Source organism: Coregonus lavaretus (assembly GCF_964263955.1).
Source record: "Coregonus lavaretus genome assembly, chromosome: 21".
NCBI classification, from domain to species: Eukaryota; Metazoa; Chordata; class Actinopteri; order Salmoniformes; family Salmonidae; genus Coregonus; species Coregonus lavaretus.
Window position 1 is genome coordinate 5,407,593 of NC_140008.1, and position 26,431 is coordinate 5,434,023.

The 26,431-nt window shown below is 45.2% G+C and overlaps 3 protein-coding genes and 1 pseudogene across 4 annotated transcripts in view; 3 read left to right on the forward strand and 1 right to left on the reverse strand.

Moving 5' to 3' along the window:
- LOC311148715 (solute carrier family 15 member 5-like) overlaps window positions 1–26,431 on the reverse strand; it is a 202,049-nt pseudogene that overhangs the window by 30,975 nt on the left and 144,643 nt on the right. The window lies entirely within an intron of this gene.
- Window positions 8,595–9,240, forward strand: LOC311148651 (E3 ubiquitin/ISG15 ligase TRIM25-like; the record flags this gene model as incomplete). The annotated part of the gene is made up of 1 exon (XM_084185638.1): window positions 8,595–9,240. The coding sequence occupies exon 1, from the start codon at window positions 8,632–8,634 to the stop codon at window positions 9,238–9,240; it is 609 nt and encodes a 202-aa protein (XP_084041764.1). The 5' UTR covers window positions 8,595–8,631.
- LOC311148652 (uncharacterized protein) lies at window positions 9,642–14,478 on the forward strand (the record flags this gene model as incomplete). The annotated part of the gene is made up of 2 exons (XM_084185639.1): window positions 9,642–9,725; window positions 14,218–14,478. 2 exons carry the CDS (start codon window positions 9,642–9,644, stop codon window positions 14,476–14,478), a joined length of 345 nt encoding a protein of 114 aa, XP_084041765.1.
- LOC311148653 (stonustoxin subunit beta-like) lies at window positions 15,139–16,027 on the forward strand (the record flags this gene model as incomplete). Its single annotated transcript, XM_084185640.1, has 1 exon — window positions 15,139–16,027. A coding segment is annotated over one exon (510 nt), but the record flags the coding sequence as incomplete, so codon positions are not given.

A 26,431-nucleotide genomic window follows, 5' to 3' on the forward strand; every position in this document is an offset into this window, starting at 1 on the left:
TAAGGTTTACAGGATGTGTAATGGGGAACGTGACTATTTTAGTAGATCAGATAGCGCCCCAAGTAACCAGAGAAAAGCTTGGGGCCCCTCTGAATCAAGAAAATTAAGAATTACATTTTTATTGGGATATATTCATATACCTATATTGTAGTTTACATGTAACTTAGAAATTGTCATGAATCAATGTATCTGGTTGGATGATGTCATGATGTTCAACATTCATTTGATGTATGTTTTTCTTGTATGGTCTATGTGGGATTTTTCCTTATGTATAAGTGAGGTTTTGCCTACATAGATATTAAGCGTGAATATAGTAGTTAATCATGTATCGATCTTTTACTCGGACTGACTCCATAGAGGTTTGATATGTTTGATCGTGCAGGAGCCAGGTGACTGAGAATCTATACCTTTGTTGATGAAATATATGGAGAATCTGGTTGGATTCAGGTATAGAAAGTAGAGGGGGATGAATTCTCCGGTATCTAGCATAGTTTAGGCTCTAATCTTATATACAGTGGGGGAAAAAAGTATTTAGTCAGCCACCAATTGTGCAAGTTCTCCCACTTAAAAAGATGAGAGAGGGTTGTAATTTTCATCATAGGTACACGTCAACTATGACAGACAAAATGAGAAAAACATTTCCAGAAAATCACATTGTAGGATTTTTTATGAATTTATTTGCAAATTATGGTGGAAAATAAGTATTTGGTCAATAACAAAAGTTTCTCAATACTTTGTTATATACCCTTTGTTGGCAATGACACAGGTCAAACGTTTTCTGTAAGTCTTCACAAGGTTTTCACACACTGTTGCTGGTATTTTGGCCCATTCCTCCATGCAGATCTCCTCTAGAGCAGTGATGTTTTGGGGCTGTCGCTGGGCAACATGGACTTTCAACTCCCTCCAAAGATTTTCTATGGGGTTGAGATCTGGAGACTGGCTAGGCCACTCCAGGACCTTGAAATGCTTCTTACGAAGCCACTCCTTCGTTGCCCGGGCGGTGTGTTTGGGATCATTGTCATGCTGAAAGACCCAGCCACGTTTCATCTTCAATGCCCTTGCTGATGGAAGGAGGTTTTCACTCAAAATCTCACGATACATGGCCCCATTCATTCTTTCCTTTACACAGATCTGTCGTCCTGGTCCCTTTGCAGAAAAACAGCCCCAAAGCATGATGTTTCCACCCCCATGCTTCAAAGTAGGTATGGTGTTCTTTGGATGCAACTCAGCATTCTTTGTCCTCCAAACACGACGAGTTGAGTTTTTACCAAAAAGTTCTATTTTGGTTTCATCTGACCATATGACATTCTCCCAATCCTCTTCTGGATCATCCAAATGCACTCTAGCAAACTTCAGACGGGCCTGGACATGTACTGGCTTAAGCAGGGGGACACGTCTCGCACTGCAGGATTTGAGTCCCTGGCGGCGTAGTGTGTTACTGATGGTAGGCTTTGTTACTTTGGTCCCAGCTCTCTGCAGGTCATTCACTAGGTCCCCCCGTGTGGTTCTGGGATTTTTGCTCACCGTTCTTGTGATCATTTTGACCCCACGGGGTGATATCTTGCATGGAGCCCCAGATCGAGGGAGATTATCAGTGGTCTTGTATGTCTTCCATTTCCTAATAATTGCTCCCACAGTTGATTTCTTCAAACCAAGCTGCTTACCTAATGCAGATTCAGTCTTTCCAGCCCTACAATTTTGTTTCTGGTGTCCTTTGACAGCTCTTTGGTCTTGGCCATAGTGGAGTTTGGAGTGTGACTGTTTGAGGTTGTGGACAGGTATCTTTTATACTGATAACAAGTTCAAACAGGTGCCGTTAATACAGGTAACGAGTGGAGGACAGAGGAGCCTCTTAAAGAAGAAGTTACAGGTCTGTGAGAGCCAGAAATCTTGATTGTTTGTAGGTGACCAAATACTTATTTTCCACCATAATTTGCAAATGAATTCATAAAAAATCCTACAATGTGAGTTTCTGGATTTCTTTCCCCTCAATTTGTCTGTCATAGTTGATGTGTACCTATGATGAAAATTACAGGCCTCTCTCATCTTTTTAAGTGGGAGAACTTGCACAATTGGTGGCTGACTAAATACTTTTTTTCCCTACTGTATATGTGCTTTCTTGAGCAGGGGGACCTTGCAGGCGCTGCAGGATTTCAATCCTTCACGGCGTAGTGTGTTACCAATAGTTTTCTTGGTGACTATGGTCCCAGCTGCCTTGAGATCATTGACAAGATCCTCCCGTGTAGTTCTGGGCTGATTCCTCACCGTTCTCATGATCATTGCAACTCCACGAGGTGAGATCTTGCATGGAGCCCTAGGCCGAGGGAGATTGACAGTTATTTTGTGTTTCTTCCATTTGCAAATATTCGCACCAACTGTTGTCACCTTCTCACCAAGCTGCTTGGCGATGGTCTTGTAGCCCATTCCAGCCTTGTGTAGGTCTACAATCTTGTCCCTGACATCCTTGGAGAGCTCTTTGGTCTTGGCCATGGTGGAGAGTTTGGAATCTGATTGATTGATTGCTTCTGTGGACAGGTGTCTTTTATACAGGTAAAAAAGCTGAGATTAGGAGAACTCCCTTTAAGAGTGTGCTCCTAATCCCAGCTCGTTACCTGTATAAAAGACACCTGGGAGCCAGAAATCCTTCTGATTTGAGAGGGGATCAAATACTTTTTTCCCTCACTGTAGTGGTTGCATCCCCCCTTTTTCTTCTGTTGTGTTTTCCCTCAGTGTTCCTTATTGAAAATCAATTAACAATTCATCCCCCCCAAAAAAATCATATTACGGTTTTGTTTTAATCATTTTGGTACTATTTTTACAAGCAGGTGGTACATTTTCACAACTCTTAGTATAAAACTCCAAGCTGGTCACAGGCGGTGTCAGAGGAAGGCCCTCAAAATTGTCAAAGACTCCAGCCACCCTAGTCATAGACTGTTCTCTCTGCTACCGCACGGCAAGCGGTACCGGAGTGCCAAGTCTAGGTCCAAAAGACTTCTCAACAGCTTCTACCCCCAAGCCATAAGACTGCTGAACAGCTAATCATGGCTACCCGGACTATTTGCACTGCCCCCCCCCACCCCATCCTTTTATGCTGCTGCTACTCTGTTAATTATTTATGCATAGTCACTTTAACTCTGCCCACATATACATATTACTTCAACTACCTCAACTAGCCGGTGCCCCCGCACATTGACTCTGCACCGGTACCCCCCTGTATATATAGCCTCCCTACTGTTATTTTATTTTACTTCTGCTCTTTTTTTCTCAACACTTTTTTTGTTGTTGTTTTATTTTTACTTTTTTGTTAAAAATAAATGCACTGTTGGTTAAGGGCTGTAAGTAAGCATTTCACTGTAATGTCTGCACCTGTTGTATTCGGCGCATGTGGCCAATACAATTTTATTTTATTTTATTTGTAACGCAGCCAGTCTTTCATTCAAAACCTGTCATTGTGCATTCATTTGGATTGGAAACATCTCTCACCACACAACCATTGACTCAAAATATAAATGTAATGACAGCATTGGTTTAATCACCAAAACAACTTAAAACTACTCAATTGAAAATATATCATTAACTACCAGTTAATCCAATAGCAATCACTGCAAGATAATTGTTTAAAATAACCCTTAGAAGTGCTGAAAGTAATATGCTACAGTACTGTAAATTACAGTTTACATTAGGCAATACTCTTACATTACCCAACAAAATTGACAATCTATCATTTCCATGATATCTATCCAATGTGTAATCAAAGGTGTAATCAATGATGACATCCTCTACAGTCATTCATGGGGAAAAAAAGTTATTTTTCGGATATAATTGCGACATACAGTACTGTCTGTAATTAGATGTAAGACATTAAATGAAACATTAAATGAATGAAAATAAAATAATGTTTAGCACGCATTAATTTGCATCAAACCTATCTAGAGCATTTGGCCATAAATTCTCATCCACATCAGTAAATGTCCTCATTGTTCAGGCACCGCTGGAGAAACCTTTCGGCATGTTGAATCAAAGCTTGACATTGGTCTGCATTGATGTCATCACATGCCTCATCCATGGCCAGAAGGAGGGTGGGACGCTCATGGGGATGGCGATCGTACACCTTCCACCTCCATGATGAAAAAAATTATTTAATAAGGTTGAGGAAGGAGAGTATCGGGGCTGGTATAGAGTCACAAATCAGGGAGGGACCTGAAACCATGCCTGAACCACCTCTGAATGGTGGAACCTGACATTGTCCCACACAATGACATAGGTGACCCCTTCACCTTGACAGGCCTGCTCAATTTAATTGAGAAACACAATGAGGTGTGCAGCGTGGTAGGATCCAAGTAATGGTCTACGTCCTACCACACCATCTTCAGAGATAGCTGCTGCTCTTGGAAATGTTTCCCCCACGTTGTCCAGGCACTTGGACGGACGCCCGTTGGCAGATGAGGTTCCGCCCACGGCGGCAAGTTTTGGCCAAGTTGAAGCCCGCTTCATCAACAAAGATATACTAGTGATGGTTCACAGCAGCATCAAGCACCATCACCCTCTAAATATATATTTTGGTTAGTTATTTTTACAGTATAGTTCCATTATGATATTGTGAAGTAGCATGTTCATTAATAGTAACAGTAATACAGTATATAGTGCTGTACCTGAACATACTCGGCCCGCAGTTGTTTCTCTCAGAAGGCACCAGGTAGATGTGTTCCATAGATACCTGGTGCCTCTTCAAAAGGCGGTTGATTGTTGGTAGGCTGATGGATGCCACATTGGCAAAGGTGTCATCATTCTCCTCAATGGCCTGCTTTATTTCAGACAGACGTATGTCATTCCTGGCCCTCACCATTTCCACCACTGCCCACTCCTGCTGGTCGGTCAGCACACGGCCACCACCATGGGGTCTTCTGTCAATTCTGAGGGTAGAACAAGAGTATACTGTCAGTAGATTATACTGGAAGAATACTGGAACAAGTTATGTGAATTTACATGCATTACAACATGTAATTTATTGTAAATGTAATGGTAAAGCATAGTGCATATCCAGCAGACTTACCGGTTTTCTTGGAGAAAATGTTCTTATGATCTTATTGACAGTTGATCTTTTCAGATTGGGGTGAACTAATCTGGCAGCCTCTGCCATGGTAAGGCCTCTGTTTACCACATGGTCCACAACGATGGCCCAGACTTCATTAGACACAACAGTTCCTTGCCGTCTGCTGTTGTAGAAATATAATTGACTCGTGAAGTAGTCAACTCAAACATATCTCACAAGAAACTGGAGCCTGTGAATCCAAGAATTAGACTTTTATTATCTAATAACGAAAGCCGAGCAGTTCCATGAAACGGCTGTCTCTCTCTGGCTTAGACATCCCTTTTATAAACCAAATGCACAAACATGCATACATGGCATATACAGTTACCCCCGGTTAAGTGATTAACCGTTAAGCGCAGTTAGATTAAGTGATGGTCAAATGTATTTAAACAAATGAGAAGAGAATCATATGAAAAGTATTGTGAGCATTGCATTGTGAAAGGCATTTACTTTATATGAAAGGTATTTCTAGATGAAACACTGATTTAGGGTTGGTGAAAATGTTACTGTGTGGTTTTGTGTTTCGTACTTAGTCAATTGAAAATGTGCTTCAAGTTTTGAAGAAAAAAGTAACAGCCTTTTTGACGATCTGTGATGAGTTTTGTTCTAAGAGTTGTGAAATTTTACCACACACTTGTGAAAATAGTACCAAGACAACACTGGGGAACAGGTTGTCTGGAATCCATTAACAGTGGAAATTGACCCCCTCCTCTCTCTCTGTGAGTTATCAGTGCTCTGTACAGGCAGAAGTTAGTAAGTATGAGACAATCTTTACTGAACTGATCGGGTCCATTGAGAGAATACTCACTGAGGTGAAAAGGTTGATTAGAGGCCAGGAGAAGACTGCAGCGAGACGGGCTGAAGGACTCCTGGAGCAACTGGAGCAGGAGATAGCTGAGCTGAGGAAGAGAAGCACTGAGCTGGAGCAGCTCTCACACACAGAGGATCACATCCATTTCCTCCAGGTAACTCAACTGCCTTGTTACATGTGATATGAAGTTGCATTTTTTAATAGTGACAGAATTCGAAATGTCTCCTTAGCTGAAGACCAAAAAAGAGTTGTCCCTCTGTAAGTGATATTCAAACACCCTCTCAAAGACAACATACATGTTCTTTCTTTTACTTATTGGGTTTTGTTGTTCATCAGTCAGACGTCCTCCAGCTGACATTGGATCTGAATACAGCTCATCCAGAACTCAGCTTGTCTGAGGGAAACTGGAAGGTGACAGCCACTGATAAAGCTCAGCCCTATCCTGACTACTGGAGACAGCTGCTGTGTAGAGAGGGCCTGTCTGGAGTCTGCTACTGGGAGGTAGAGTGGAGCGGTGGATGGGTTGAAATAGTAGTGTCATATAAACGGATCATCAGGAAAGGAAAGGTCCAAGAGTCTACATTTCTAGGTAACAGTCAGTCCTGGACTTTGGAGTGCTATCCCCCCCATTGTAGGGTTTGGCACAATGCTAATAAAACAGAAATATCTGTCCCCTGCTCCTCCAGAGTAGGAGTGGACCTGGACCACAGGGCAGGAACTCTGTCCTTCTACAGCGTCTCTGACACAATGACCCTCCTCCACAGAGTCCAGACCACATTCACTCAGCCCCTCTATCCTGGGTTTGGGATTGGTACAAAATCATATCTCAATAATTACCAGCAGGTACAGATGATTTCAACCATTTCAGACATATTGATGGCGAGCTTCTGGGTTATTAACAGTCTTCCAGTAGGCCTATGATCTGGTTCAATTCCCCTTTTTTAAAGTTATTGTAAAAATAAAAATAAAAGCCTGGTCCCAGATCTGTTAGTGCTCTTGCTAAACAGATGGCATGATGGCACATACAGACTGACACTCAGGCTTCAGACTTTTACTGTCTACCTGATCACCTCTTGGCTGTTGCAATCCTCTGTAAATGTGTCTCTTTTTCTCTTGATGTAAACTGTAGTACTGGCAAACCAGTCAAATCAGAAACTGGGATCATTGTTGATCCATTTATGATCAGATGAGAATATTTAAATCACCCATGTACATGTATGAATCCAAACAATTCTGTATTCTGAATCAATTACTGAATCAATGTGATCTTTCAATATAAAAGTCAAAATTATGACATTGGAATTGCTCTGTTATTGAATTGATTGACACAATGAATCAGCTATTTCCAGTCATCTATGTAGCAGTATATCCACAGGGGGAGGAAGTGCAGGGAGATGCCTCTGATATGACTGGGTGTCAGGTGGAAGGAGATCACAGAGCCTGGAACAGAGAAGAGAGGAAGACTGGGAAGAGAAAGAAGCATTCATTTGGTTCAAACGTCTCTTGTCTGTCTCTAATACACCAGTAGGGGGCAGGTACACCAGTAGGGTGTGTGTGTGTGTGTGTGTGTGTGTGTGTGTGTGTGTGTGTGTGTGTGTGTGTGTGTGTGTGTGTCTTTCTCTGTGTGTGTTTGTGTGTGTATCTGTGCCGTGTGTGTGTGTGTGCTTACTGATGACTCTGGCGTGGGAGAAGGGTGTTTTCTCCATGGACAGGTAGCAGTAGGTGACACACTCCATGAGAGGGGCCAGCAGCAGCAGAGGTAGGATGCTGATGACGTTCATGGCACCGATGGGCAGGAGGAAGCTGTTCAGGTGCAGGTTAGAGTTCATGGTCTGAATGTAGTAACCTGATGGAATCTGTGGGAGAGGTCAGGGTAACAACAGATTCTAGGACAACTTTATGGAGCATAAATAAACATTATAGATTTGCCAGTTTTACCCCCAACATCTGAAAAATAATGTATTTGGACTTTCCACTGAAAACAAACAATGACCTGTACATGTTCTAAAAATCAATGAATGAATGGAACCATTTATTTGTCTCTACAGTTTGAAGGAAGTTTCTAACTAACATTAGCGCTATGAAGTCTATAGTAACTGCTAGCATGCCATAGACTTCCAGTCATTGCTCTAACGCTAGTTGGCATTGGCTCACAAAACGACCTCTAACTTCCTTCATACTGGATGCAGAGACATTAAAATGGTATCCATGAGCTCATCTGACTCTGAGGAAGTAGATAAAGGGCTTCATTGCCTAAATCCCGAAGAATCCCTTTAAATTGAGTTTTTCAGTGATTGCAATTATTAATTTTTGCAATTACATTTACATTGTAATCATTTAGCAGACACTCTTATCCAGAGCAACTTTCAATTAATGCAAAATGTGAATCACAATTTTTTTAAAATGGTATAGAAAAGTATTTAGTATTTTGAAAAGTTTAGTTCAGCCCAGTGTGATTCAAATGACAAAATACTCAGAAGTAATTAAAATACGTATTTCAAATAGATGTAAGATAAATACTGAACATCTATGGCTACTACCCAACACTCTGTCACACTTCCTTATCAAAGAAACCACACCCCCTCTACATACAGAGTACACAGACAAGTAGGAAGCCCCTCCCTGTCCTCTGGTGTAGTGTTCCATGAAACACAAAGTCATCTTTGACACTGAACAGAAAGTTATCTTTGACACTGCCATTGCTTAAGCTACGGGAGAGAGCACCAAAATGGCAGAGAATCAGGAACTGTTCTGTTGCTCCATCTGTCTGGATCTACTGAAGGATCCGGTGACTACTGCCTGTGGACACAGCTACTGTATGGGCTGTATTAAAGAAAGCTGGGATCAGGATGTTCTGAAAGGTGTCTATAGCTGTCCTCAGTGCAGAGAGACCTTCACTCCAAGGCCTGGTGGTGGAGAAACTGAAGAAGTGGTGGAGAAACTGAAGAAGACAGGACTCCAGGCTGCTCCCCCTCCTGCTCTGTGCTATGCTGGACCTGGAGATGTAGCGTGTGATTTCTGCACTGGGACCAGAAAGCAGAAAGCCCTCATGTCCTGTCTGGCGTGTCTGGCCTCTTACTGTGAGACTCACCTCCAACCTCACTATGAATTTCCTGCTTTCAAGAAGCACAAGCTGGTCAAAGCCACCACACAACTACAGGAGAAGATCTGCTCTCATCATGACAAACTACTGGAGGTTTTCTGTCGTACCGATCAGCAGTGTATCTGTTATCAGTGTACAATGGATAAACATAAAGGCCATGATACAGTGTCAGCTGAAGCAGAGAGGACTGAGAAACAGGTAAGACCAGATGACTGTCTGTTGGTGACTGTCTGATAAACAAAGAATTAAAGAAACAGTAGGAACTAAGGTTGTTTGAATATGAGATCATTCAAATGAAATCAATCCTCAGCAGAACAAATATGAACACAAACCTTGAGTATATTGAGTTTGCTCCAAATGTATCACCATTTTCTAAAGTCAAACAACATTATCATTCTGAATGCCCTTTTATGAGTCCAAAGTTCAGCCTCAACACCTTGATACATGTACGCCTACCATAAACACTATAATCATTCACATAGCAACATAATAATATAGTTTCACACAGACACTTCCTCAACATATTAATCCCTAACTTCTATGGGCCCTATGTCACATTACTATACTATTGATCTACTGGACAAATAAAGCTTGATAGCTCATTGAAGAGTGATTCTCCACAGAGGCAGCTGGGGATGAGTCAGCAGAAGGTCCAGCAGAGATTCCAGGAGAGAGAGAAGGAGCTGAAGGAGCTCCAACAGGCTGTGGAGTCTCTCAAGGTGAGTATTGTTGACCAGAGGAGACACACCATTTCACATCTCTCCTCCAGTCAGAGAGAGAGAGATGCCCCTATCCAATCCCACTGTTGGGAACAGGCTGTCTGGACCCCTTTCAGAGAATAGACTGCTTAATGTAACTGACGGGTTATGAACCCGGGTCTACTGAGGGAGAAACCAACATCTTGGGGGTTCGATCCCCGGGACCACCCATACGTAAAAATGTGTTCACACATGACTGTAAGTCGTTTGGATAAAAGCGTCTGCTAAATGGCATATTATATTATTATTATGTTACACCAAGAGGAGATTCCCTACTGGGCCGACACTGATTTTAAAGTCACAAGTGGGGCTACCTCATCACATAACCATGAGTAACCATGAGTGACTCATGTCCGCTATACATTAACAGAGCTCTCTCTCTCTCACTCTCTCTCAATTCAATTAAATGGGCTTTATTGACATGGGAAACATGTTACATTACCAAAGCAGGTTAAATAAATAATAAACGAAAGTGAAATCAATGATCAGAAATTAACAGTAAATGTTACACTCACAAACGTTTCAAAGTAATAGAGACATTTCAAATGTTATAATTCAAGTAAAAACAGAGTGAGCCATTCGCCAGACTGAGTTCTGGAGGTGAAATGGAAATGAATGAGGGAGAGTTAAGTGAGGTAGAAGGTGTGGTGATGAGCTCAGAACCAGAGCCTGGCATCAATGGACATGATAAAGAAGAATCTGGTGCAGTAGGAGATACATTGTAGGAGAACGTGGATCCATTCCTTTTGGCAGATCCATTTGTAGTTTCAGGGTGGGTGGGAAAGGAGTTGGGTGCAGTTGAATCAGTGAAGGTAACCTGTAGTGGACTTGTGATATTTGTTGGTGTTTCTTCTGACCAGAGGTAGTGGGCGCTCCATGTCACGCAGCTTTGGTCAAGATCTGTTTCTTGCTTTGCTCTTAGGAACAGGGCACCATTGAAAGGAGTGATTTCTGGGGTAGTGTTAAGTGTGGAGGTGGAGTAATTAAGGTTGAAGATTCCTGGTGTTTGTGATTCCCGCCGTTTGGTGCAACGCAGACCCGGTGGTGAGCGTGGTGAAACAGAGGAGTCACTGTCAGCCCTTTTGAGTTTTGAGTCTTTACCCGATAAAGTCATGGTAGGATATCAGTTATCCTGTTAGAGCTTTTGTGCCGAATCCACTGCACTGATTCAGGTGCAACGTTTATGATCATGTTGCAAAAGTTTGTAGGAGGGAGATTCCAAGATGTGGTAAGTGTGCAGGAGGGCATGGGATAGAGGATTGTGTAGTTTCGGTGGATAAAGTTGTGTGTCAACTGATGGGATGCCCATGTTGCTGGGGATCGAAAGTGTCCGGTGCGAGAGAGGCAGGTTGAGGTGGCTAGAGTCAGAGTAGTACAGAAGGTGTCGTATGCTGAGACAGTGAAGAAAGTAGAGGAGGATGGGTCAAGGGTGAGAGATCCTGAGAGGATCCCTGTGAGTAGTAGATCTGTGCCAGCACAGAGGGATAGGCCAACGAGTGATATACAGTGGGGGAAAAAAGTATTTAGTCAGCCACCAATTGTGCAAGTTCTCCCACCTAAAAAGATGAGAGAGGCCTGTAATTTTCATCATAGGTAGACATTAACTATGACAGACATCTTGCTTGTTTGTAGGTGACCAAATACTTATTTTCCACCATCATTTGCAAATAAATTCATTAAAAATCCTACAATGTGATTTTTTGGCAAAAAAATTCTCATTTTGTCTGTCATAGTTGGCGTGTACCTATGATGAAAATTACAGGCCTCTCTCATCTTTTTAAGCGGGAGAACTTGCACAATTGGTGGCTGACTAAATATTTTTCCCCCCACTGTATGCTTTAGTAAAGTTAGCTTCTTAGCGTTCATAGCAATGGTTATCAACTGTACCGCAGAAATGGAACGTAAATCACAGAAAATGGATGTTGTGGTGGCAGCTGCAGAGAAGTATTTGGGCATACAAGATTAGACTTCAGAAGAGTTACAGGGTGTATTGAGTGGTGGTGTCCCGTCCTCCCAGACCGTTGGCATGGTGCAGATTCAGATAGGGTCAAATTAGTGGAATGGGGTACTGGGTATTTAATGTGTAGGGTTAGTTGGAAGGGTGTTTTTTAAAAATTATTATAGTTTCCCCTTTTCCCATGTTGTATCACCAAGTAAAATGGATTTATATTATAGTCCAGTAGGGGCGGTAATGCAACATATTGGATACCAACCGCCGTTAAACTCATTAAAGACATTTTATATTACGCTATGTACAGTGTTGTAACGATGACTCTGTCTCTCTCATTCCATCACTTTTGCAGTAGTTGGTTGTGTGGGTCTCTGGTTATGAATGGGGTGCTGACAGACAATCGTTGATGGATATTTATAGAGCTCTGATCAGGACAACAATTGATTATGAGTGTATATTTTATGGAACAGCGGCAAAGACATAATCCAGTATATAGCTTTAAGGATATGTATTGGTGCATTTATATCAACATCTGTATGTGCCTTACTGGTGGAGGCAGGTGAGATGCCTTTGGATATACAGCGTAAAAAATGGTCATCATCTTATTGGGTTAGGTTGAAAGGCTGTGAGGTTGAGCATCCCACTGCTACTGTTCTATAAACTACTTTTCTTTACAGATCTGACACAGTTGCCACCTCAGATAATGAGCCTAGCAAGTGTCGTGAATGAGGTATGTAGTACCCACAGAAGGCCACAGGGAGGAGCAAGAGAGCTATAAACCTATTCATTTTTTTTGCTTTAAATACCCTAAACCTAACAATCAATCAATCAATCAAATGTGTTTATAAAGTCCTTTTTACATCAGCAGATGTCACAAAGTGCTATACAGAAACTCTTACCCTACTTATAACCTATTTTAGCTTTAACTCTTTTCACTTTGCTTTAAATTAGTCATTTTATTATAGGTATTATTGCAAGGCAGAACACTTGATAAACAACACATTTGTTTTATTTTTTAAATGTGGTTTGAACTGGGTGTGACCTAGTAACCTCTATGTGAAAGTCCAGCAATTGGCATGTCATAGGTGGGGCAGGTTTGAGACTGATCTACAGAATTATTACGAAAAATACACTTTATTTCTCAGCTGCCTCACCAATGTCTTTACGTGAATTAATAACTTTTAATTGCTAAATGTTTCAAATAGATGGCTGCATAAGACCACAAACATCAGTTATAGGCTACAAGCATAAAATAGCATGCAACCAAAGACCATCTCCTATGATTTTCTAAAAAGGTCACTCATTACTTTACAGTTAGCTATATATCTCGTATTATTCCTGTGTTGCTTTTGGGAGAGCAACAAAATATTAACTCTAGCAGGTATTGAACACCGGCCAAATAATCACTAGTCAGATGCGCTAACCTCAACCCTAGTAAACATGCATTATGACATCATCTTAATATCTCATATATTCCAGCCCACCAATAAATCATGCAACCATCGCGGTTAGAATATTTACCTCAACATGCCCCTCGCTTGTGCTAGAAGGCAGAGTGCTCGCTGCCGCTGACGGCACAAGCTTTTTGCGGGGCTTGTTGAGTTGGCTACTTGTTCGAGAAGGCAGAGTGGCTCTGTGCTGGTTGATGAATTTGACAATTAATTTACTAGAAAAATACATTTTTGTCGACCAGAGGTGACTGAATTCCTGCTGGAGAGAGTCATGGGGGAGGTCCAGGAGGCTCTGCCTGACCCAGTGAGGAGGGGGCTGGAGCAGCCTGAGGAGGGGCCACCACCGTTTCCACCACTGCAAGTGACAGCAGAGACTGGGGACTGGCAGGAGAGTCCGGAGGACTTACTGACTTTTAACACTCTGAGCCTGGGGGAGTTTGAGGAGGTGGGGGGTAAGGTGCTGTACACCCTCAGGGTCAAGGTTAGACACATCAGGAGCTTAGCGGGAGTGAAGGGGCATCAGTGGCAGGGGGTTGTGGGGGCTGAGAGCATGGCAGGGTATAGGTGGAGGGTGCTCTATAAGCTCCCAGTGCTGGAAAGGTCAGGGGTCGTCCAGTGGAGGGTATTACATGGAGCCCTGGACACCAATAGCTGGTTGGCTCGGGTTGACCTGGGAGTTGGGGAGGGGTGTCCGTTTTCTGCAATGACAGACTGTTCATCATGTTTTTTCAGTGTTGCCAGGGTAATGCCATTACTGTTGACGCCTTAGGGTTGAGTTTGAGTTGTACAAAATGATCAACAGTGTAAAGATATTTCAGGAGGTATGGGGGCTCAGGGGGGCTGTCTGTACGGCTGGAGAGGAGGGGTTGGATGGACGGTTGGAATGTGGTGCTGGATGGTGTATTGTACTGTGGTGTTGGGTACTGCATAATGTGATTGTGTGGAGGTTGTGGTGGCACGCAATGTGTTTTTAGGAGATGGGGTGTTAGTGTAATGAGGATGGCTCATTAAAGTAAGACAAGTCAGTCTCTCTCTCTCTCTCTCTTAACAGCGCTCTGCACAGGCAGCAGTGGAGGACAGTGATAAGATCTTTACCGAGCTGATCCGCTCCATTGAGAGAAGGCGCTCTGAGGTGAAGGAGCTGATCAGAGCCCAAGAGAAGGCTCAAGTGAGTCAAGCTGAAGGACTCCTGGAGCAACTGGAGCAGGAGATAGCTGAGCTGAGGAAGAGAAGCACTGAGCTGGAGCAGCTCTCACAAACAGAGGATCACATCCATTTCCTCCAGGTAACTCAACTGCACAGATACATGTGATATGAAATTAAAACTCTCAATCATTTGGTTCTGCTCCCTCTCACTCTCTCTCTCTCTCTCTCTCTCCAGAGTTATCAGTCTCTCTCCAGTACCAGTGTATCTTCAGACTTACCCAGCATCGTTGTCCGTCCTCTTCAGTACTTTGGAGATGTGAGTAAGACTGTGTCTGAACTGAGAGAGAAACTAGAAGACTTCCTTAAAGGAGAATGGACCAAGATCTCCACTACAGGTGTGTTGAAAATAATAAGAACTTCAACTTTAGACCATTGAAAGTTCCCTAGTAATCATATACATGTGGAATATGGTATGATGATAACATTCCCTCTCTCTGTGAATGTGTTTGTGTGTCTGTAGTGAATATAGTGGATGTTGTACTGCCTCCAGAGCCCAAGACCAGAGAACAGTTCTTACAATGTGAGTCTCTTTATTCTGAAGTAACTAACAGTCTCTTTTTACTGACACTCCTAACAATCCCTCTAGAAATATATAGCAATAGTAGATCTAATCAAAGACTGGGTATCTATCTGACTCCTCATATTTCTCTGATTTGATCTCTGCTGTGCTCTAATCAAAGACAGGGTAGATACAGTATCTGACTTAACTTATTGTTCTAACTCCCCTCATTGGTCTCTGCTCTGCTCTACTCTTCTCCCAGATTCCTGTCAGATCACACTGGACCCAAACACAGCACACACACTCCTCTCTCTGTCTAAAGGGAACAGAAAGGTGAAACGTACAGACCAAGTCCAACCATATCCTGATCATCCAGACAGATTCACCGACTACTGTATGGTTCTGTGTAGAGAGGGTCTGTCTGGACGCTGTTACTGGGAGGTGGAGTGGAGTGGGGAGTGGGTTTATACAGCAGTCTCATATAAAGACATCAGCAGAACAGGGACAGATGGTGGATTTGGACACAATAACATGTCCTGGAGTTTAGAGTGTTATAGAAGTGGTTATTTGGTCATACACAATAATGTTGGGACTAAAGTATCAGGCCCTCAGTCCTCCAGAGTAGGAGTGTACCTGGATCACAAGGCAGGTACTCTGTCCTTCTACAGTGTCTCTGATACAATGACCCTCCTCCACAGAGTCCAGACCACATTCACTCAGCCCCTCTATCCTGGGTTTTTTCTCTATAATAGTACTGCTGAGCTGGTTAAACTGTAGTAGGGTCCACATAGATACTAGTCATGCTGGTGTAGTCTATAGCTGAGCTGGTTAAACTGTAGTAGGGTCCACATAGATACTAGTCATGCTGGTGTAGTCTATAGCTGAGCTGGTTAAACTGTAGTAGGGTCCACATAGATACTAGTCATGCTGGTGTAGTCTATAGCTGAGCTGGTTAAACTGTAGTAGGATCCACATAGATACTAGTCATGCTGGTGTAGTCTATAGCTGAGCTGGTTAAACTGTAGTAGGGTCCACATAGATACTAGTCATGCTGGTGTAGTCTATAGCTGAGCTGGTTAAACTGTAGTAGGGTCCACATAGATACTTGTCATGCTGGTGGTGATGGTCCCCAGATGTGATGATTCATTCTGCTCTGTTTTTATGTACAATGATTTGATTGATTTGATCTTAAGAAGATGTTATGAATTACAATTCAATGCATTCATATTATTTGTAAGTGCAACGTTTTAATCTTATACATTTACATTAATCATGATGTATGCTGTTAATGTATGTTGGTTGTCATTCAGAACCATTGAAATGTTTTCTCAATTGGTTCTCTGTCTCAATGTAATTTTCCTCAGTATCATGGAACAGGTAGTGTTACTTACTTGCTAATTGAACTATATGGGCCGGTTTCCCGGACACAGATGATGCCTAGTCCTAGACTAAAAAGCATGTTCAATGGAGATGTCCCGGAAACCGGCCCTAAATTTGGCATCTTTTATTCTCCCGTACTGCTCAGTCAAGCAACATTAAACCTGTCCAGCAGGTGGTGATATTAACCAAACAATAAAAACATCAGCTATCTTGACTTGTCACTCAGTATATCAGTAATGTTCAGAATTGTACTTTAATATCATTGGAGATTGATGGTCTTTTTAATCCACTACCCAGAGTCAGGAACAGATGAAGTTAGGTCTGCTACTGTTCAGTTATTAAATATGATTCATGGTGATGGGAAATAAAAAATACATCTAGTAGTAGTTTTCCTTTGCTATTTATTCCAAGGTGTGCCTTTAACTTGTAAATGGATTGTGTTGAAGCTGGCATGGGGTGTGGATGATAGAATAGAGTGAATAGAGGAGAGAAGAGAGGAGGAGAGGAGAACATAATATAGAAGACAGATAAGATAGAGAGAGAATTCATACCCAGGGGAGTTACTGACTCTGGCCCAAATGACACCCTGTTCCCTACGTAGTGCACTAGGCTACTTCTGACCAGATCTAAAGTAGTGCACTACATAGGGAATAGGGTGTAGATTGGATATTTTCTCCCTGTCATTAGAATGAAGATTTCCATACTGGAGTTACTGTCTCTGTCCCAAATCTCTCCCTGTTCCCTGCAGAGTGCACTAGGCTTCTTCTGACCAGATCTAAAGTAGTCTTCTAGATTTTACATGTTTTCTCCCTGTCATTAGAAAATGACAATATGGTAATGACGTTAGTGGTTTCCTCCCCCTTTGTTTTTATTGGTTGTGTGTTATGTGTGTTTGTCACGCCCTGGCTCTGGGGACTCTCGTATGTTGAGCCAGGGTGTTATATTCTATGTTTGTATTTCTAGGTTGGTCTGAGTGACTCCCAATCAGAGGCAACGAGTGTCAGCTGGTTGTCTCTGATTGGGAGCCATATTTAACTGTCTGTCTTTCACTTTGTGTTTGTGGTTTCTTGTTCCTTTTGATTTGTGTTTGTGTCGAAGGACTTCACGTATCGTTTGTTGTTTTGTTCGCTGTGGTGTACAAGTAAATAAATATGTACGCATCTCACGCTGCGCCTTGGCCCGCTTCTTTTCAAGACGATCGTGACAGAAGAAACCACCACGACTGGGTCAAGCAGCGTGATGAGGAGAAAGGCTGGAATTACGAGAAGTGGAGAGAGAATTGGACGAGAACCATGGAGGCCTGGTCCACGGGGGAGAGACAAGCCCAGAATTTTTTTAGGGGGGGGCTCACGCCGTGGACGACGGGGCAGCAGGAGTACGGGATAGAGTGGTGCAGAAGGTTGGCAGAGAAGGCCGCCAGGTTAAGGGGGCCACCGGTCACAGAGGAGAGGGAAAGTGTGGAGGCACGGCGAGAGGTACTGGGGTGTGTTACCAGTCCGGTCCGGCCCGTTCCTGATCCCTGCGTAGGGCCAGTGGTGTGTGTCCCCAGTACGGTCCGGCCTGTTCCTGTTCCTCGCATCGAGCCTGTGGTGCGTGTCGTCAGCCCGGCCCGGCCTGTTCCTGCTCCACGCACCACGCCTACAGGGTGCGTCGCCAGCACGGCCCGGCCTGTCCCTGCTCCACGCACCAAACCTACGGTGTGCGTCGCCAGCCCGGCCCAGCATGTTCCTGCCACTCGCACCAAACCTACGGTGTGCGTCGCCAGCCCAGCCCGGCCTGTCCCTGCTCCACGCACCAAACCTACGGTGTGCGTCGCCAGCCCGGCCCGGCCTGTTCCTGCCACTGGCACCAAACCTACGGTGCGCGTCGCCAGCCCGGCCCGGCCTGTTCCTGCCACTCGCACCAAACCTACGGTGCGCGTCGCCAGCCTGGTCCAGCCCATTCCTGCCACTCGCACCAAGCCAGGGGTGCGAGTCGTCAGCCTGGTCCAGCCCGTTCCTGCCACTCGCACCAAGCCAGGGGTGCGAGTCGTCAGCCTGGTTCAGCCCGTTCCTGCTACTCGCACCAAGCCCGGGGTACGAGTCGTCAGCCTGGTAAGGACAGTCGCTGCTCCACACACCAAGCCTAGGGTGCGAGTCGTCAGTCCGGCACAACCCGTGCCTGGGTCATCGGTGCCAATTCAGGTACCGCTCAACTGCTCCACTAAGGAGCTGAAGCCTACCGCCCCTGCTACGTCCAGTCCAGCTCCAGCCAGCGGGGTCAGACCGGACCAGGGGCGCTATGGGGGGTTTGTTGGAGGGTGGTGGGCAAGCCCGGAGCCGGATCCACCGCCGAGGCGGAGTGCCCACCCGGTCCCTCCCCTGTTGTGTTTGGTTGGCGCGGCCGGTGTCCGCGCCTTTGGGGGGGGGGTACTGTCACGCCCTGGCTCTGGGGACTCTCGTATGTTGAGCCAGGGTGTTATATTCTATGTTTGTATTTCTAGGTTGGTCTGAGTGACTCCCAATCAGAGGCAACGAGTGTCAGCTGGTTGTCTCTGATTGGGAGCCATATTTAACTCTCTGTCTTTCACTTTGTGTTTGTGGTTTCTTGTTCCTTTTGATTTGTGTTTGTGTCGAAGGACTTCACGTATCGTTTGTTGTTTTGTTCGCTGTGGTGTACAAGTAAATAAATATGTACGCATCTCACGCTGCGCCTTGGCCCGCTTCTTTTCAAGACGATCGTGACAGAAGAAACCACCACGACTGGGTCAAGCAACGTGATGAGGAGAAAGGCTGGAATTACGAGAAGTGGAGAGAGAATTGGACGAGAACCATGGAGGCCTGGTCCACGGGGGAGAGACAAGCCCAGAAAATTTTTAGGGGGGGGCTCACGCCGTGGACGACGGGGCAGCAGGAGTACGGGATAGAGTGGTGCAGAAGGTTGGCAGAGAAGGCCGCCAGGTTAAGGGGGCCACCGGTCACAGAGGAGAGGGAAAGTGTGGAGGCACGGCGAGAGGTACTGGGGTGTGTTACCAGTCCGGTCCGGCCCGTTCCTGATCCCTGCGTAGGGCCAGTGGTGTGTGTCCCAAGTACGGTCCGGCCTGTTCCTGTTCCTCGCATCGAGCCTGTGGTGCGTGTCGTCAGCCCGGCCCGGCCTGTTCCTGCTCCACGCACCACGCCTACAGGGTGCGTCGCCAGCACGGCCCGGCCTGTCCCTGCTCCACGCACCAAACCTACGGTGTGCGTCGCCAGCCCGGCCCGGCATGTTCCTGCCACTCGCACCAAACCTACGGTGTGCGTCGCCAGCCCAGCCCGGCCTGTCCCTGCTCCACGCACCAAACCTACGGTGTGCGTCGCCAGCCCGGCCCGGCCTGTTCCTGCCACTGGCACCAAACCTACGGTGCGCGTCGCCAGCCCGGCCCGGCCTGTTCCTGCCACTCGCACCAAACCTACGGTGCGCGTCGCCAGCCTGGTCCAGCCCGTTCCTGCCACTCGCACCAAGCCAGGGGTGCGAGTCGTCAGCCTGGTCCAGCCCGTTCCTGCCACTCGCACCAAGCCAGGGGTGCGAGTCGTCAGCCTGGTTCAGCCCGTTCCTGCTACTCGCACCAAGCCCGGGGTACGAGTCGTCAGCCTGGTAAGGCCAGTCGCTGCTCCACGCACCAAGCCTAGGGTGCGAGTCGTCAGTCCGGCACAACCCGTGCCTGGGTCATCGGTGCCAATTCAGGTACCGCTCAACTGCTCCACTAAGGAGCTGAAGCCTACTGCCCCTGCTACGTCCAGTCCAGCTCCAGCCAGCGGGGTCAGACCGGACCAGGGGCGCTATGGGGGGTTTGTTGGAGGGTGGTGGGCAAGCCCGGAGCCGGATCCACCGCCGAGGCGGAGTGCCCACCCGGTCCCTCCCCTGTTGTGTTTGGTTGGCGCGGCCGGTGTCCGCGCCTTTGGGGGGGGGTACTGTCACGCCCTGGCTCTGGGGACTCTCGTATGTTGAGCCAGGGTGTTATATTCTATGTTTGTATTTCTAGGTTGGTCTGAGTGACTCCCAATCAGAGGCAACGAGTGTCAGCTGGTTGTCTCTGATTGGGAGCCATATTTAACTCTCTGTCTTTCACTTTGTGTTTGTGGTTTCTTGTTCCTTTTGATTTGTGTTTGTGTCGAAGGACTTCACGTATCGTTTGTTGTTTTGTTCGCTGTGGTGTACAAGTAAATAAATATGTACGCATCTCACGCTGCGCCTTGGCCCGCTTCTTTTCAAGACGATCGTGACAGTGTTGTTGTTGTTAGGTTTTCCCCCTGTGGTCCTAATTGAAAATCCATTAACAATGAATCACAAACAAATTATGTTCCAGTTGTGTTTAGACAACTTCATGGCTGACATCCCCCAGAACTTTACCTGATGTTTTCTCTCTCTCTCAAACCATACACGTCATTTAGCAGACGCTCTTATCTAGAGCAACTTACCGTTAGTGCATATATATATATATACATGACTGTAAGTCGCTTTGGATAAAAGCGTCCGCGAAATGGCATATTAATATTATATATATATTTTTCATACTGGCCCCCATGGGAATCGAAACCACAACCCTGGCATTGCAAACACCATGCTCTACCAACTGAGCTACATCCCTGCCGGCCATTCCCTCCCCTATCCTGGACCAATTGTGCGCCGCCCGGTCGCTGACGGCTACGACAGAGCCTGGATTTGAATCAAGATCTCTAGTGGCACAGCTATCACTGTGATGCAGTGCCTTAGACCACTGCGCCACTCGGGAGACTATAGAAAGCAGACAACCTCAATATGGTTTCATTCCTGTAGTTATCAGGACACATGGGGTGTGGAACTATTATCTCCTTTCTAAGTTTGAACTTGTCCACTTCCCTTCATGGATTTAAAAGGAAATGACTGGTATATGTAAACTCCCTCTACCCCATGCCAACACCAATCCAATGCTGTACAATTAATTCCATAGCTTAACATGGGAAATGCTCACTGCCTCCCATAAGAGTCATTGAAGCGTTGGATGAGATATGACCCTGCCTTCACCAGGGGATATTTGTTGGACCCGTCACAACAGGTGAGGGCCTCAGCCTCCAGCTGCCCAAAGAAAGCCAGGGACTGCCTTGTGCTCCAGTCTCCAGCAGGGGGCAGCAAAACCCTATAGACCTGAAAGGGAAAGTGAGGAGTTAAAATCTAAGGTGAATTTACATTGATGTTTCCATAGAGACCTGAGTCATATTCACTAGGCACCAAACTGAAGTTAATTAGCTGAAACAGGGAGGGACTAACTGAACGAGAAAAGTTTTTGATGTTTGTACTTTTAGGACTTTTCTATTGGTTTTATTTTTTATTTATTTTACCTTTTTTTAACTAGGCAAGTGAGTTAAGAACACATTCTTATTTACAATGACGGCCTACACCGGCCAAACCTGGACGATGTAAACTCAATCAAGCACTGCTTATTAAGTATTCACAATTATTTTAAATAGTAATTGAATGCAGGTCTGTTTCCACATGCAATAACCTGTAACATCTTGTATGATCTTATGAGTTAACAGTGTGTCAAATGGAAGGGCAAGTCTCACCACTGAGAGGAAAACATCACTCGTCCACCTCTGCATCCGGTCAGCTATGTTGATCAGTACTATCCCAGGGATGCTGGGAGCAGAGATGAACTACCCTGACCTGGTACCCACCTATGGAGTTGTCATTTTAATATCAGTTTAACCCCATTACTGCTATAACACACATAAGCCATGTTAATAGAATGAAATGGATCCAGGTTCCATTTATTCTACAATAGATTTACTGCCTGTGGAACACTTCTCAAAAGTGGTCTTAAATCAAGATGACTGCAGGTCTCAATCCCAAATTAATGGGGGAACAATTAATGAAATGGCCACCCGGACTATTTACATTGACCCCCCCCCAACCCCCTTTTTGATTTTACACTGCTGCTACTTGCTGTTTATCTATGCATAGTCACTTTACAAATGACCTCAACTAACCTGTACCCCCACACATTGACTGGCAGAGCTACTCCACCTCAAGAATGACCCCCTGTATATTGCCTCATTATTGTTATGTCATTTTATTGTGTTACTTTTTTGATTTGATTTGTTTTTAAAATTTAGTTTATTTCGTAAATATTTTCTTAACTCTATTTCTTGAACAGCATTGTTGGTTAAGGGTTTGTAAGTAAGCATTTCACGGTAAGGTCTACACCTGTTGTATTCGGCGCATGTGACAAATTTAATTACATTTTATTTTATTTTATTTGAAAATGGCACCATCTAGTAAGATGGCATTTAGAGGTATGGAGAAACAAGATTCACACATCAGAGCTGACCACAACTGGACTGTACTGGCTGGGATATTTTCTTTACACATTGTCCTTTCAAGGATGGTTCCAGAACTTGGCTTGACTCAGCTCTGTAGCGTTAGCCAGCCCAGTTTGGCCCTGCTTGACTCAGCTCTGTAGCGTTAGCCAGCCCAGTTTGGCCCTGCTTGACTCAGCTCTGTAGCGTTAGCCAGCCCAGTTTGGCCCTGCTTGACTCAGCTCTGTAGTGTTAGCCAGCTCAGTTTGGCCCTGCTTGACTCAGCTCTGTAGTGTTAGCCAGCTCAGTTTGGCCCTGCTTGACTCAGCTCTGTAGTGTTAGCCAGCCGAGTTTGGCCCTGCTTGACTCAGCTCTGTAGTGTTAGCCAGCTCAGTTTGGCCCTGCTTGACTCAGCTCTGTAGTGTTAGCCAGCCCAGTTTGGCCCTGCTTGACTCAGCTCTGTAGTGTTAGCCAGCTCAGTTTGGCCCTGCTTGACTCAGCTCTGTAGTGTTAGCCAGCCCAGTTTGTCCCTGCTTGACTCAGCTCTGTAGTGTTAGCCAGCCCAGTTTGGCCCTGCTTGGCTTGACTCAGCTCTGTAGTGTTAGCCAGCCCAGTTTGGCCCTGCTTGACTCAGCTCTGTAGTGTTAGCCAGCCCAGTTTGGCCCTGCTTGGCTTGACTCAGCTCTATAGTGAGAAACAGGAATCAGTGTGTTGGAGGGGATCAGTCTGATCAAGGAGAGGCGCAGAATCACTGATCTGGACCACTTAGTGAGTCAATATTTGAGATGCAAGTGGATTTGTAGATGAGTGAGTCTGTGCAGTTGACTGCAATGGATTTGATCTAAAACATGCACAATGTCATGAAGATCACTGCTACTCCATAGAATGAAACCATCCCCTATGAGGACTAATGACCAACTCTGAAACTCACCACACTATGCTGTACTGACAGCATCATCATCACACTAGCATTAATGTTCACACTCTGGGGCTCATTTGTCCACATTTAAACTGGTCTAGGTCTCCTTACAGGTGAGACACATTTAAACTGGTCTAGGTCTCCTTACAGGTTGGACACATGGGTCTAGAGGTCTCTAGTGGTTGAATCTTGGTCTGGGTCTCACTGGTTCTGTTCCAATCAGTCTTGTCTCCATCTCTGGTATATTCAGTACCAATACACCAACGTCATACACTCCAGACCTAGGTTCCAGTGCTTAATTTGAGCCGGATCTGGCACCTCTCAGATTTGACCTAATTTGTTCCAGCACCTATTTGCCCGGCTCCGGTACCTCACGCGGCATTATTTATTCAATTTGTTCACTGTTTGCACTGTAAACATTTAAAAAAGCAATCAGAGTTAAATCAAGTTGCCTCCTGGTTATTTCTCCCACCTCCCAGAAAAACCATCATGTAAAAGTGTGGTGATCCTTCTATGCAGTCATCCTAATCCTTCCCCACTGATTTCAGACCTGCTCTCTTATTTCTACATATGTCCATCCACCGACGAAGTGCACGGGGGGGCAGTGCCCCGGAGCAGGTGCAATTTGGACGGAGGCTCAGTTCAAGGCCAAACAAACGTATAACCCCTGGCTTGTCAAGCAACATTCAAAGCTTATAATTGTAATAGCCAGTTATAATTGTAATGGCTTAGCAGACAATAACAAAAGAAGAACAATATTTACATGGCTCAAAGAGAAGGAACATAATATCTATTGTTTACAGGAAACCCATTCAACAATTCTAGATGAAGTTGGGTGGAAAAAGGAGGGGGGGGGGGGGGGGGGGGCGAAATATACTTCTCCCATGGGCTAAGAAACTCAAAAGGGGTGATGATATTAATTAACAGTAATTTCGATCCGAATGTGCAAATTGTCCAAACAGATACGCAAGGTAGATAGATTATTTTAAATATGTTATTGGACCATAAACAAATATGTCTCATTAACCTTTACGGACCAAATAATGATGATCTGAGGATGCCTCCCGCGACGGCGTGACCCGTCAGAGCTATAGTGGCCTTGCCATGCGGATATCCTCGCATGCGTTTGTTAACAATCTAGGTCTTAGTTGTTGAAGTGCATCACACATATCTGAATTGGCACTCGAGCTCCAAAAGAGAGACACACAGGGCAGTCACCAGGGAAGTGAGGGTGTTATTACTGCACACAGGGCAGTCACCAGGGAAGTGAGGGTGTTATTACCGCACACAGGGCAGTCACCAGGGAAGTGAGGGTGTTATTACTGCACACAGGGCAGTCACCAGGGAAGTGAGGGTGTTATTACTGCACACAGGGCAGTCACCAGGGAAGTGATGGTGTTATTACTGCACACAGGGCAGTCACCAGGGAAGTGAGGGTGTTATTACTGCACACAGGGCAGTCACCAGGGAAGTGAGGGTGTTATTACTGCACACAGGGCAGTCACCAGGGAAGTGATGGTGTTATTACTGCACACAGGGCAGTCACCAGGGAAGTGAGGGTGTTATTACTGCACACAGGGCAGTCACCAGGGAAGTGATGGTGTTATTACTGCACACAGGGCAGTCACCAGGGAAGTGATGGTGTTATTACTGCACACAGGGCAGTCACCAGGGAAGTGAGGGTGTAATTACTGCACACAGGGCAGTCACCAGGGAAGTGAGGGTGTTATTACTGCACACAGGGCAGTCACCAGGGAAGTGATGGTGTTATTACTGCACACAGGGCAGTCACCAGGGAAGTGAGGGTGTAATTACTGCACACAGGGCAGTCACCAGGGAAGTGAGGGTGTTATTACTGCACACAGGGCAGTCACCAGTGGACAATACAGGATACAGCCAGTTCATAGAGGAGCTGAAGGTGCTTTATGCTCAATACTGGCCAGAGGATGCAGGAGCACTGTATGGAGAAACAGTGATAGAATCTCTCTGCCAGAGGTTTGGCATTGGCAGTCCACGTACGGTCATACAGGCCTACAAGCAGTACAGGGACACTGATGGTAATGATAAAGGAGACTTTCCAGATGGACTTAAAGAGATGTTGATGGAGGTCAGCACCATCCCCATCTCCAGATGGACTTAAAGAGATGTTGATGGAGGTCAGCACGATCTCCATCTCCAGATTGACTTAAAGAGATGTTGATGGTGGTCAGCACCATCCCCATCTCCAGATGGACTTAAAGAGATGTTGATGGAGGTCAGCACCATCCCCATCTCCAGTGCAGAAGGCCAGCAGGGATTTTCTCAAATGAATCTGATTTGCACCTCAACCCACGCCTCTCTGCATACCTCCACCATAACAGGGCTACTCTTTCTGAACCTTGTTGGCCCACCCCTGACCAAATTCAACCCAGTCCCCTATGTGAGGTCATGGATTGCTAAAGGACCCAGATGTGTCACAGACACCAGGAGCAAAACAAGAGATAGGGATGAGAAGATGCACCAGGAAATGGCCGTGTTGTGGGAGGTTCTGGAAAACTTTACAAACTTGTTCTGTACTGTGAAGTTAATCTGAATATGCGCTTCATATTATCAGATAGGCAGGAGGCCTATATACTATAATATGTGTTCTGCTGTAGCATACATTGATTTATTTTATTTGAAGTATATTCTGATATCAAATCAAATGTTTGTCCTACAGTGATGTCTTGAAAAGTATATGAAATGTGAGTCTTGTAAGCCCCACCTCTGAGTATGTGAAATGTGAGTCTTGTAAGCCCCACCTCTGAGTATATGAAATGTGAGTCTTGTAAGCCCCACCTCTGAGTATGTGTTCATATGCATATGGAGGGTGTTCTGCAGTGACACCTAAAAATGTTGCTGTACATTGATGTCTTGAAAATTAGGCTGTAAGAAATTCAGACTTGTAAGCCCCACAGCTACACTTGAGTATGTGGGCATAGTATATGTT